The 13,012-nt window shown below is 40.4% G+C and overlaps 1 protein-coding gene across 1 annotated transcript in view; it reads right to left on the bottom strand.

Moving 5' to 3' along the window:
* Positions 1–13,012, bottom strand: part of LOC145415575 (dynein regulatory complex subunit 11-like) — an 87,622-nt gene that overhangs the window by 58,729 nt on the left and 15,881 nt on the right. Inside the window, exons 5-8 of the mRNA XM_080284795.1 lie at positions 12,747–12,917; positions 7,981–8,118; positions 3,113–3,312; positions 1,136–1,259 (exon numbers count right to left, since the gene is read on the bottom strand). Of these exons, the coding sequence (XP_080140921.1) occupies positions 1,136–1,259; positions 3,113–3,312; positions 7,981–8,118; positions 12,747–12,917 (633 nt within the window). The remainder of the gene's footprint in view (positions 1–1,135; positions 1,260–3,112; positions 3,313–7,980; positions 8,119–12,746; positions 12,918–13,012) is intronic.

The following is a 13,012-nucleotide window of genomic DNA, read 5'->3' as shown; positions in this document are numbered from 1 at the left end:
AGGCCCTGAAGCCTTTGCCCAGAGTCGGACACTTAAAAAAAAAAAAAAAAAAAAAAAAAAAAAAAACGCTCCTGACTGACTGTGACATGGTTCTCTTTTTGCTCATCTGTCAGCAGACATAATACAAATTTTGGGGCAACATGATGCATCTTGTTTTTTGGTTAAAACTGTATGGTACAAACTTTTACAGATGCCTACTTCTTCAGAAACTTCACAGACAGCCAGGCGATGATTTTCATGGATCACAGAATGCACTTTCCCAACACCTCTTGACGTGGAAGGCTGTTCAAATTTGGGATCGTCTTCAGTGGATGTTCTTCCTAATTTAAACTGCTTGAGCCACTTGTGACACTGTGTATGGCTCAAACAGTTCTCCCCATAAGCTTGTTGCAACATTTGAAAAGGCTTCATAAAAGGAGGTCCGGATGATGATGATGATGATATATTATAGCATCATCACCATCATCATCCAGACCTCCTTTCCCACCCTAGGGCAGAGTGAGGAGTAACAGTGTCAAGACAGCCTAAGTTTGCCCATTCCAATGGGCCATGCTTACATCCACTCACCATTCAAGCCCCCCAAAATCCTGGCTCTATCTCATACACCAAAAACTTTCACCACATTCTGTAGCTTCACATAAACATAACGGATAATATATACTGTATATCTGTATATATATATCTAAATTTGGGTGGTGACTAGACCCTCTTTTCCCTGAGCACCAAAAATCCTAAAACATATCACACATTTTCACATTAATATCCAACACCCATACTGAATACATGCTATGGCTGCCTCATTCAGGACTAGTATAATGGTATTTGTAGGGGTGCTATTATGCCATACTGGTGGGTCATATCAGGTAAGACTGTTGTAATGAAATCCATATCAACAAGCTGTTCCTTGTTTAATCCTGCAATTAATCTTTCATCCTTTCAGACACAATTCCATGTTCACTTAAGCTGCAACTCCTGCCATGATCATAAGTAAAGACATGAGAAAACCTTTGATAATAACAACTAACAACACTGAAAGACCAAGCATGATCATATAAAAATAACAAAGTTAAAGCAAAGACTGGAAAAATGAAAAGAGGACTAAAACTAACAATTAAATAAAACACAGACCACAAACCTTCTTCTCAAGTGACCTGGAATCATCACTGGCATTATCATCATCCAGAGACACCAGTCCAACAATGGCAGATGATCCTCCCTCCTCCTCCTCTGGTAAGTCAGGGAACTTGCCAGTCTCATGTCTGGTATGAACAAATACATAATCATTACACAGTTCTAGATTCTTTGAGGGAAATTTTTATGTATTGTTTATGAATAATAAAAAGGTAGAGCTAAGGAAGAGAGGAAAGGGCAGATACCTAAAGCAGCACTACATCAAGTGAGTGGATGGTGAGCTTCCTCACCTACCACCATGGTACACTTTACACTGGTACAGTTTACACTGGTGGTATAACAATGACTCAGGGAGGGTAAACTGTCTTACAAAGGATCAGCCCTGTAGGGGTTAAGTTATCAGCATACTGTACAGTTAGATTTATCTATCTATCTATCTATTGCCAGATGCCATAATCCCGTGAGGTGTGGCCATTTGACTTTGAGTTATTTGTTTTATGAGGAGGGGCACAAACCCTCCACCAACCCGCTTGTTGACACGTAGGGAGCATGTATGGTTTAGTTATATGGTTACCACCCAGCGTTGTAAATGGTTTCTTGGTTTACAGTAAACCATTTGGTTTGTCACTCAATGTAAAGCCACTTGTAAAGGAAAGAAAAGCATCTTTCCTGTCAGTTCTTATTGCTTTTCTTTCCTTTACAGGTAGCTTTACATTGAGTGACAGGAAAAGCATCTTTCCTGTCAGTTCTTATTGCTTTTCTTTCCTTTACAGGTGGCTTTACATTGAGTGACAAGTCAAATGGTTTACTGTAAGCCAAGAAACCATTTACAACACTGGGTGGTAACCATATAGCCAAACCATACGTGCTCCCTACGTGTCAATAAGTGGGTTGGTGGAGGATTAGTGCCCTTCCCCGTAAAACAAATAACTCAAAGTCAAATGGCCACCCCTTACGGGATTATGGCATCTGGCAATAGATAGATAAATCTAATTGTACTGTATACTGATAACTTAACCCGTACAGGGCTGATTCTTTGTAAGACAGTTTACCCTCCCTGAGTCATTGTTATATCACCAGTGAAAACTGTACCGGTGTAAAGTGTACCATGGTGGTAGGTGAGAAAGCTCACATGTATCTATGTTGTGCTGCTTTAGGTATCTGCCCTTTCCTCTCTTCCTTCCTTCTTCTTCTGCCTTTCTTTCCTTCATTCTTTCCTCTTCATTCTGCCTACAGGTGACTTTACACTCCCTCTTCTGTCTTTCTTTCCTTCATTCTTTCCTCTTCCTTCTGCCTATGGGTAACTCTACACTAAGTGACAAGACAAGTGGTTTTCTGTACACCAGGAAGCCATTTATTATGCTGGGTGGTAACCATACAACTAAATTATGGCACTTGGTGGTTTAGTGGGTAATTAAGGTGTTCCAATCGAACTAAGCCAGTGTCGGTTTATATCCAAGGGGTGGTTGGGTTTTACTGCTCACATAATGCCACTCAATGATGAGTGAGGCTGGTCACTTTCATTTTAACTGTCAGGACCAACTTGCTTAGCCCCGGGCTCCTACACTCCTCAAAAGCAACACAGGACTGGATGATGGATGGATGGTTGGATGGTAAATTGTGTCATATGAGGCTTGAAGCTTGGCCCATGCAGACCTTCATCACGTCTCATATGAGGTCTGTTGCTCGGCAAAGGGTTAACTGGTCTATTTTCTTTATGTATACCTGTATCAATAAAACTGAAGCCATGGACTGCTGTGTTTGTCATGCCTGAAACAGTAAGTGCCTGAAAGACTGGATGTTAATGACAGGGAGAAAGATGATCAAGGAAGTCGGCACCAAAGGCTTATAAACTAAGTAGCCTACTGTACATGACTGATTACAGAATACTGGTTATCTCTTGTACAAAGGAGCTTAACAGAAAATGGCATTTTCATATTCCAACATCCCTCAATAAAATTCAGCTAAAATCCAGTCTTACTTCTTCTGAAAAATCCATTCCCTAACAGTGTCTTCCATGGTGGACAATAGCTGGGGCCCATCTTGGTAAACAATCCTGGTCTGTACTGCCTTTTCTGCCTCCTCCAGCTGTCTCTGCCGTTGCTCCTGCCCAAGGTACCGACTCTCTTCCACCTTGGCCAGCCTCTCTCCCCAGCTGCGATCTAGAGTCGGGTCTGGACGCTGAGTAAACACAATAAAACCATCAATTTAATTACTGAAGTAATGTAAATAATTCAATTAAAATTTAATGACCAGAGCACAATGAATGTATTATAATGTGTCCCTCATGACAGCTCTTAAGTTCTGAGTCATGTGGCAAGTACAGACCTTAACCCCTTCAGCCCAGGGAGACTTCTGGGTTGAATAAAACCACATGGGGGAAAAAAAAAAAAAAAAAAGTTATCCTCACAGTGAAGTCAGCTCTTGGGTGTCTGCCCTGTCCTCTCCTCCATCCTTCTTTCCTTCCTTCTTCTTCTGTCTTTCTTTCCTTCATTCTTTCCTCGTCTTTCTGCCTGCGGGTGACTTTACACTCCCTCTTCTGTCTTTCATTCCTTCATTCTTTCCTCTTCCTTCTGCCTGTGGGTGACTCTACACTAAGTGACAGGCCAAATGGTTTCCTGTACACCAGGAAACCATTTACTAAGCTAGGTGGTAACCATATAACCAAATTTTGGCGCCTGGTGGTTTAGTGGGTAATTATTGTGCTCCAATCGGATTGAGCCGGTGAAGGTTTATATCCAAGGGGTGATTGGGGTTTATTGCTCACATAATGCCACTCAGGGATGAGTGAAGCTGGTCACTCTCATCTTAAATGTCAGGACCAACTGCCTAGCCCCGGGCTCTTACGCTTCTCATGGGGCAACGTAGGATTGGATGATAATTGGATGAAGGCATTAATGTCCCCATTAAATTGTATGTACAGGTATTTACCGTAACAGTTTCAGACTACAGGGTGTCTAACCTCAACAATATTAACCCCCCTCGTGCTAATTCATATCAACCCAGTTACCTTCCCCAAGTCACTGTTTTTGGACTTTATTTTTTAATACTAAGTTGATTTTTTGTCATCAGATCAAGTGTTTCCGAGCTCAAACTCTTCATTACCCTTGTCTTTTTGTAATTTATGCCTCTTGGGTGGGTGTGAGGGCGGCGATAAGTCGTCAGCACCACGGGAGGTAGACAGACGTGAATCTGCCACTGCTGGGCTACGAACGAGAACTTTCTATCTATCCATCTATTGCCAGACGCCTTAATCCCATACGGCTCCAAGTCACCCTGTCCCCTGCCATTTCATTGCCCTGCTCCTGACTCACACCCCCTCTCTCATATACCTCTCCACTCCATCCCTCCATCTCATCCTCGGCCTCCCCCTCCCTCCACCTCACTCACATACACTCTCCTCATCAGTCTCTTACCCTCGATCCTCTCCACATGGCCAAACCAAACCATCAGTGTGTTCCTCATAACGCTTCCTATCACATCCACATCCACACCACAACGCTCCCTCACATCCTCATTTGTCAGCCTGTCGCTCCATGTGACGCCACAGGCTCCTCTTAAATAACTCATTTCCACTGCTCTCACTCTTGACTTGTGTCCTTCCAACAATGTCCAAGCTTCACTTCCATATGTTAGAGTTGGTATCACAATACTGTCATGTAGTAACTTTTTCACTTCCATGCTCACTTCCCTGTTTCTTATCACTGCTTTCAAGGAACCAGCAACCTTTCTTCCTTGTTGTACCCTTTCAAGCACTTCACCCTCCAAACTTCCATCCTTACTCATAACACTCCCCAAGTACTTAAAAATACTCACATTTTCCATTTCCTCACCATCCAACCTCACTGTACATTCACTGACTTCACCTCTCTCAAAGACCATCACTACTCTTCCCTACATTCACCTTTAGATTCCATTTCTTACACACTCTCCCAAACTCATCCACCAAGCCTTGCAGTTCCCCTTCGTCTTCACTTAATAACACAGTATCATCTGCAAACAACAGTACAGGGAGTTTCCAAACACTACCCTCTCTCACCAGGGCCACTCCAACATCCACTACCCTACCATGTATCTCTTTTATAACCCCATCCATGTACAGACTGAACAACCATGGAGACATGACACATCCCTGTTTCAACCCAACCTTCAAAGAGAAAAATTCACTCAGTTCACCATCCACATGCACTGCAGCCTTAGCACCATCATACATACTCTTCACAGCATTCAACAACTTCCCATCTGCTCCACATATTCTTGATACTTTCCACAATTCTTGTCCATCAACCCTGTCATATGTTTTCATCAAATCCATGAAGGCCGCATACAACTTCTTTCCCTTCTCTAGAAACTTTTCCACTAAAGATCTAAGAATGAATATCTGATCTACACAACCTCTTCCCTTCCTAAAGCCTCCCTGTTCTTCCCCAACTAATTCCTCTGTTATTTCCCTAACTCTGTCAATAAGTATCCTACCATACACTTTTCCTATTACACTAAGAAGACAAATGCCCCTATGATTACCACACACTTCTTTTTCTCCTTTTCCTTTGTACAAGGGAATAATTATACCTGACTTCCAATCCTCCACGACTCTACCTTCCTCCCAGGCCAATCTGCACATCTTCCACAACCATTCTACTACTATCTCTCCCCTATGCTTCAGCATTTTACCACACACTCCATCAATTCCTGGGGCTTTCCCCAATTTGACTTTCTTCATTGCTTCCACAACTTCTATCTTACTGATCTCTTCCTGTCTTCTCATCTCCCTCCTTCTCCCGGCCATTCCCCAGCCACCTATACTCGCATTACTTCCATTCTCTATGTTCAACAATTCTTTAAAGTGTTCTCTCAATCTGCTCACTTTTTCTCCCTTCTCCACTAGTAATCTACCATTTTGATCTTTCACTCCCCAACTAAATTCACTGCCACCCTGTCTTACTCTATTCACATTTTTCCAGAACATTTTCTTACAGTCCCTCCACTGTACACTCATATTCCTTCCAAATTCCTCATCACTCTCTTCTTACTCTCTCTTATTAATCTTTTCACCTCTCTCATCCTTTCTACATATAACTCCCTCTTCCGCCTCTCAACTTCTTCCACGTCCTTATTTCTAATCCATTCATTGTATGCTTTCTTCTTTTGTGCCACAGCCTGTCTCACCTCCTCATTCCACCATGCTGTTCCTTGCACCTCCTTCTGTCTTCTCTTCACCCCACACACCATATAACATGCTGCACACATTTCTTCTGTGAATATCTGGCCACCCCGCTTCTGGGATACATGGCGTCTGGCAAAGAATGAAATAAATATCTTGCACACATCTTCCACATCCCCCATCTGCTCCAATTCATATTTACCCAATCATTCCTCCAATTCTCTCTTATATTCTGCCTTTTTCTTATCCTCTTGTAACCTTTCCACTCTCCTTGCAACTACTCCTTCCTCCCGTCCTTCCCTTCTTCTATTTCTCCATCTTACTTGGATCTTGATTCTGGCCACCACTAAGTAGTGGTCAGAAAGTCCACTCCACCAACCTCTATAAGCTCTTGCATCCTTTACACATCTTCGCATCCTTTCATCCACACACACATAATCAATCATTGCCTTCCTTTCATTCAGTTCACCACTCACCCTTCTCATCCCTTGCCATGTATACCTGTGGATCATTTTGAGCCTGAAGAGGGTATTGGCTATCACCAACCCCCTCCTGGCCCAAATGTCCACTAATGTACTGCCATTCTCATCTATCTCAGCAGGCACACCACTCACCAACTATTCCATCCACCATCACATTCCCTACTTTACCATTCATATCACCAATCAAAAACACTCTCTCATTCCTTCCAAACTTTTCCATGCACACATCCACATTTGTCCAGAACTCTTCTCTCACTCTGCTTACACGATCTTGCGTTGGCGCATACACACACACACAATCACCCACATTTGTATTCCAACTTTCTATCATACCCACACAATCCTTGAGCCAACTGACCCATACTCTTTTATGTTCTTCTTCCATCTTTTACTCACAACAATACACACTCCTTCTTTTTCCCTCTCATTCTCACCAACTCCTGCACCTGTACTCCATCCATACTCCCATTTTCTCACACTCTCTCCTCTCCATTTAGTTTCAGTTACTCCACATACACCCACTTTCGCACCCTCAAGCATCTGGACAATCTCTCTCCCTTTCAACTCATCATTCGCACCCCTTGCATTCCACGTTGCAATCCGAGAACTAAATTACTAAATATGCAGTATTTGGCAACCGCAGTGTGGCAGGGCTTGACAACTGCTCTGGTGGCATAGAGGAAGACTCAATGTTCCCATGGAAACCACTGATGCTTTCTCATGCTTGAAATTATGGCGCAGAGACCCATCGCTTCATATGAGGTGGTCAGCACGGCCAGCAGTGGCCTGCATATCTAAATTACTAAATATGCAGTATTTGGCAACTGAGGTGTGACAGGTCTTGGCAACTGCTTTGATGGCATAGAGGGAGACTCAGTGTTCCCATGGAATCACTGACACTTCCTTGTGCTTGAAATTCTGGAGTGGAGACCCATCATCTCATATGAGGTGATCAGCGCGGCCATCGTTGGCCTGCATATTGCTAAATTGGAGGTGATGGGCATGGTGAGGTTTAAAGTGTCAACTCTATATTGTAATTATGTGTTTAAATAACATTACTGCAATTACAAACACTATGACTAACTACGGTACTGTTCAATACAGTATTGTCCATGTATAGGTGATGGGTGCAAGAAATATGAATAGCTTTACAATTACAGTATGGTGGTGTGTATCACAGGGCACAGTGTCAAGATATACTACCAGCCCCAAGAACAGTTCCTCCTCGTGCCGCATCTGTCGTGCCCGTCGACGTGCCAGCATGCCCCGGGTAACTGCCTGGAGCCGCACCACTGCTTCCTCCATAGACAGCTGTACCTTCCCTCTTCCTCTTTCTCGCTCCTGTTAGGCCATCAGGGAGATGTTATATCATCATCAACATCATCATGATGACTCCTTTTGTCATTTAACCTTTCAGCCTAAGTAAATTATTTGTATTTTATTATACCTATTAATGAGAAAATTTCCTATTCAGTTTTGGGGAGATGTCTCATAATGAGAGGGTCACTGAAACTTCTAATGAACTGCTGTAAAGTAGTTGAAAAATACATCACCAGATGCATTGGGTTAAGGATGAAGTAAAGTAGTTATATACTTAAGAGTAAGAAGCTACATACAATGATCATGAGAATAAGCTGACCATATCTCATCAATATCTCAGTGACAGGAAAATAAGAGTAAAAGTAGATGATGTATATTCCAATTTCTACTCAATTACTGCCAGCGTGCCACAGGGATCAGTTCTGGCCCCAACCCTGTTCCTGGTTCATATTCATGATCTCTCATCTGTCACCCACAATCCTATCCACTCATATGCAGATGACTCAACACTACATAGTTCATCCACACTCAGACACCCATTTACAAAGTCTAATATCTCTACCTCTCAACTCAGTACAGCCATCTCCATAAATCAAGACCTATCTACCATCAGTGAATGGGGACAAAACAACCTTGTCTCATTTAATGATAGTAAAACTAAATATATACAACATACTAATAGACAGATATTGCCAGATTCGTATATTACCTTCAGTACTACTGATATTCCCATCTCCAAAAGTATTGAAATTCTCGGCGTCTCACTTAACAATGCCCTCAGCTGGACCTCTCATGTTAGATTATTTGCTAAAACCACCTCAAAGAAACTTGGATTAATGTACAGAGTCCATAACTCCTTCTTCACTGATGAGCAGTTAGCTATAATTTATAAGAGTCATGTGCACTCTCAGGCTGAATATTGCTCACCCTTGTGGAATAGATGTGGAGAGGTTGCATTAAAACAACTAGACAAAATTCAGATCAAGGCTGTTAGAATTATTAACAACCCTGCCATTACAAATAAACTACCTCCCCTACAAATAAGAAGGAATGTTGCCTCCCTTGCATTATTTTACAGATATTTTTATGGCAAATGCTCAAATGAAGTTGCGTCCATGGTGCCACCTCTCCATGCCTTCCCTCGTGCTACACGGGCATCTGGTAGCGCTCATGACTGGAATATCACTCAGCCATATTGCAGAACTTCTGCCTATCGGAATTCTTTCATTCCCCGTACTGCATCTCTTTGGAACTCGCTTCCCTAGAGTTGTTTCCCTCCAAACTTCAACCTACAGCTGTTCAAGTCGAACTGTTACAGATATTTTATGAACAGAGGACACCTGTAATCTGGTGTATGGATTTTTTTTGTTTTTGTTTTTTTGTTTTTCCTTCCTCTGTTCTGTTAAAAAAAAAAAAAAAAAAAAAAAAAAAAAAAAAGTTAAATCATACCAACAGTGTATGATTTCAGGTTTGTACAAGTGAACTGCCACACAAGTAAAGAGTGTTGGAAAAGAACAATCTATTCTGCATATTACCATGTGTTTCTAATTATACCTTCCTTCCTCTTCTTCTTTCCTTCATTCTTTTCTCTTCCTTCTGTCTTTGGGTGACTCTATACAAAGTGACAAGTCAAATGGTTTCCTGTACACCAGGAAACCATTTACTACGCTGGATGGTAACCATATAACCAAATTATAGCGCCTGGTGGTTCAGTGGCTAATGATGGGATTTCAGAGTGTCGTCTGCTACCTAGCTGGTGAGCCCTAACTCTGTCCTAGATCTGAAAAAGTAACATAACTATCGTCACAATTCTATATGTCTGGGTAAACTTATGAGAGTTTGCAAAACTGCAGACCATTAAAGTCACTAAAATACTCACTGATAAAAATTATCAAACCCATGAATGAATACTTTTGACTGGCTATTTTGCATGTGCATACATTTGTCTTCCGTCCGGCATAACACAGTTATTTTGTTACACTGCTAATGCGTTCAGTGGAATTGACTTTCATATCTACATCCGTATCGTTTTTCTGAGTAAGAATACAGGTAGTGCTTTCTTGAAGCTTGTCATTGTCTTAGTTTTCTGAAATTTAATATTTGCCAAATACTGCCACTTGACATTTGTTTCCATACGTCATAGGCGACGGTCAACAAGACAGGATAAAACAAAGCTCACTTTATGCTAGCTCTCAATGCAGGCAGATGTGCTTATAGTTCATTTATTACACCATTGTGGCAATTAATTATGGTTTTGAAGTCCGATATTTGTTTAATTTGTATGATGTACCTAGATTTATACAATCAGGGGGAAAAAAACCAAAGGCACTTACAAGTTAGCCTAGAGCGTGTGCTCCTAGATGAGCTTGATTAAACTACTTCCTTCACTCTGAGGACATAAATCATTTTATTGGTTATTCCGACAATTTTGTTCAACTCAGGGGAGACTGAACTGGATGATGATACAGCTTTCATTAACCCCCTTCAGTATGAGTGTTCTAAATGGTAAAATCATCTGGTAGCAAGAATAAAATTAGTTATATCATCAGACTGAGAAAGTTAGGCCTCTGACATCACTTACTCGTTTAAAGGCTCAAAGAGAGTCTTAACTGATAATCATTTGGTACATGTTTTATTATTTATTTTACCATCCATAAAATTTTAGGTGTTAACATACACAGATGACTATGATTAAATGGATGCATAGTGCATCCCTGAATGATAGGCCTAGTGAGGGTTTGGACTGCAAATGAAGAGCTGAAAGGTAGGATGGGACTTGAATGTGTTAGTGCTGTGATGAAAAGGGGTCGATTGAGATGGTCTGAGTATGCAGAGAGGATGGAGGATGACAACTGGGTGTGTCAGATGTAGGCCAAAAAAGACGTGGGACGAGGTCATAGAATGTGACCTCAGAGATAATGGATTGAATAGACAGCTGCTTGAGACAGTGGCGTAGCGTGGGTTGCCAGCACCCCAGGCAAAGCAAGTATTGTGACCCCTAACCCAAGGACTGTTAGCACTCCCAGAGTCCCTTCCACCAGTCCAGTACTGAACCCCTTATCCCCAAAGCACATGTATTTTAAGAAAATACTTCATTGTATAACCATTTCTTCACTTTCATAAATGCTTAAACCATTAAAAAATCGAAGAAATATATATATACTGTATATATATATATATATATATATATATATATATATAAACTATCTATATATATATATATATATATATATATATATATATATACTGTATATATACATAAATTATATATATACATATATACCCTGTATATAGTATATATATATATATATATATATATATATATATATATATATATATATATATATATATATATATACATATATATGTTTGTATATACTGTATATATTTATGTATATATATTTATGTATATATATATATATATATATATATATATATATATATATATATACATAAATATATATACATATATATGTTTGTATATACTGTATATATTTATGTATATATATTTATGTATATATATTTATGTATATATATATATATATATATATATATATATATATATATATATATATATACTGTATATATATAAAACACAGCTGAAACAGAAGAACGAAGAATAAGAAATGACCACCGTGTCAGCAAAACAATTATCATGGCAAAAAAATGAAAACTAACCTGTCGACACACAAGAACAACAAAATTCACCAAACGATCAAATTCCTATCGGCACACGCACACACTGGCAACGGCATCATGTTTTAACTCTGTGTTGGAACACTAAATTGGCAGGAACATTACTTGGCGTCGGCATTTCAAGATTTCGACAGATCTTAATTTAGTGACCGGATTGTCGCCACATGCACAACTAACGGAGGCCACAGCATGTTTCATAAATACAACATGTAACACGAGTTTCTGCAAATATTTATAGAAGTGAAAGAATATGTCATTCTGAATAGAAAAGCTTCTATACACATATGCATTTTAAGGATTACTTCAGGCATGGGGAGGATTTTAAAAATTATGCAATGCAACTATCAGTGTCAAACGCATCACGGAAACGAGGCGGGTAGGGGAGGAGGAGTGAGGTTATCTAGGTGCCCAGTGCAACTCGGTGAAATTATGAATTTTTTAATTATGATCTTTTTAGGCAAGTTATGGAACATTACAGTAGCAGTATCTTCAAATGGAAAATCACGCTATTAATAGGCATTATGAAATTCACCAATAAGGATTACATGAGGACAGTATGGCTGTAATTGGCGAGAAAAATACTGTAAAATGTTACATGGCAATGTGTATTTGCCCTGTTATGTTGAAAAACTGTGTAGAATGTTTGAATACTGGGAGATATTCTGTGTGAGGAGGAGGGCATGCTATTTTTATTTATTATTACTACTTTAATTTTTTTTCTTCTGAAATTTTGCACCCCTAAGAGTTTTGTGCCCAGGGCAACCCCCCCTGTGGCCCTGCCCACGCTACACCACTGGCTTGAGATCAAGCACAATGGAGATCTGTCATTAGGAGACCAAGGCCAATTCATGCATGAATGTTGGAGCCTTTATAAATGCAATAAAATGAAATGCAATAAAATGAAATAAATGCAATAAAATGAAATAAATGCAATAAAATGAAATAAAACAAACCTGGCGAGCCAAGAGATCTCTTCGGTGGTCAGCTCTGGCTCGGCCCTGTCTGGCACGCTCGTGACGCTGAAGCAACAAAATGGCCTCAGAAATGCTCAAGGGAGATACTTCATCCTCGGACTCCACTTCCAGTCCAGCTCGCCGCAGGCAGTCATCAATAAACATACTCCTCTGTACAAGTCAATCAATAAAAGATGCTGGATCTGATACGGGAAAAATCATCTCTTTGGTTAATTTGACGCAAACAGGGGAGAGAGACAATAAAA

The sequence above is a fragment of the Coenobita brevimanus genome, chromosome 103 (genome assembly GCF_032717465.1).
Source record: "Coenobita brevimanus isolate Jiangsu-jjx chromosome 103, ASM3271746v2, whole genome shotgun sequence".
In the NCBI taxonomy this organism is placed as follows: Eukaryota; Metazoa; Arthropoda; class Malacostraca; order Decapoda; family Coenobitidae; genus Coenobita; species Coenobita brevimanus.
This window is presented reverse-complemented; position numbering and strand designations above follow the sequence as displayed.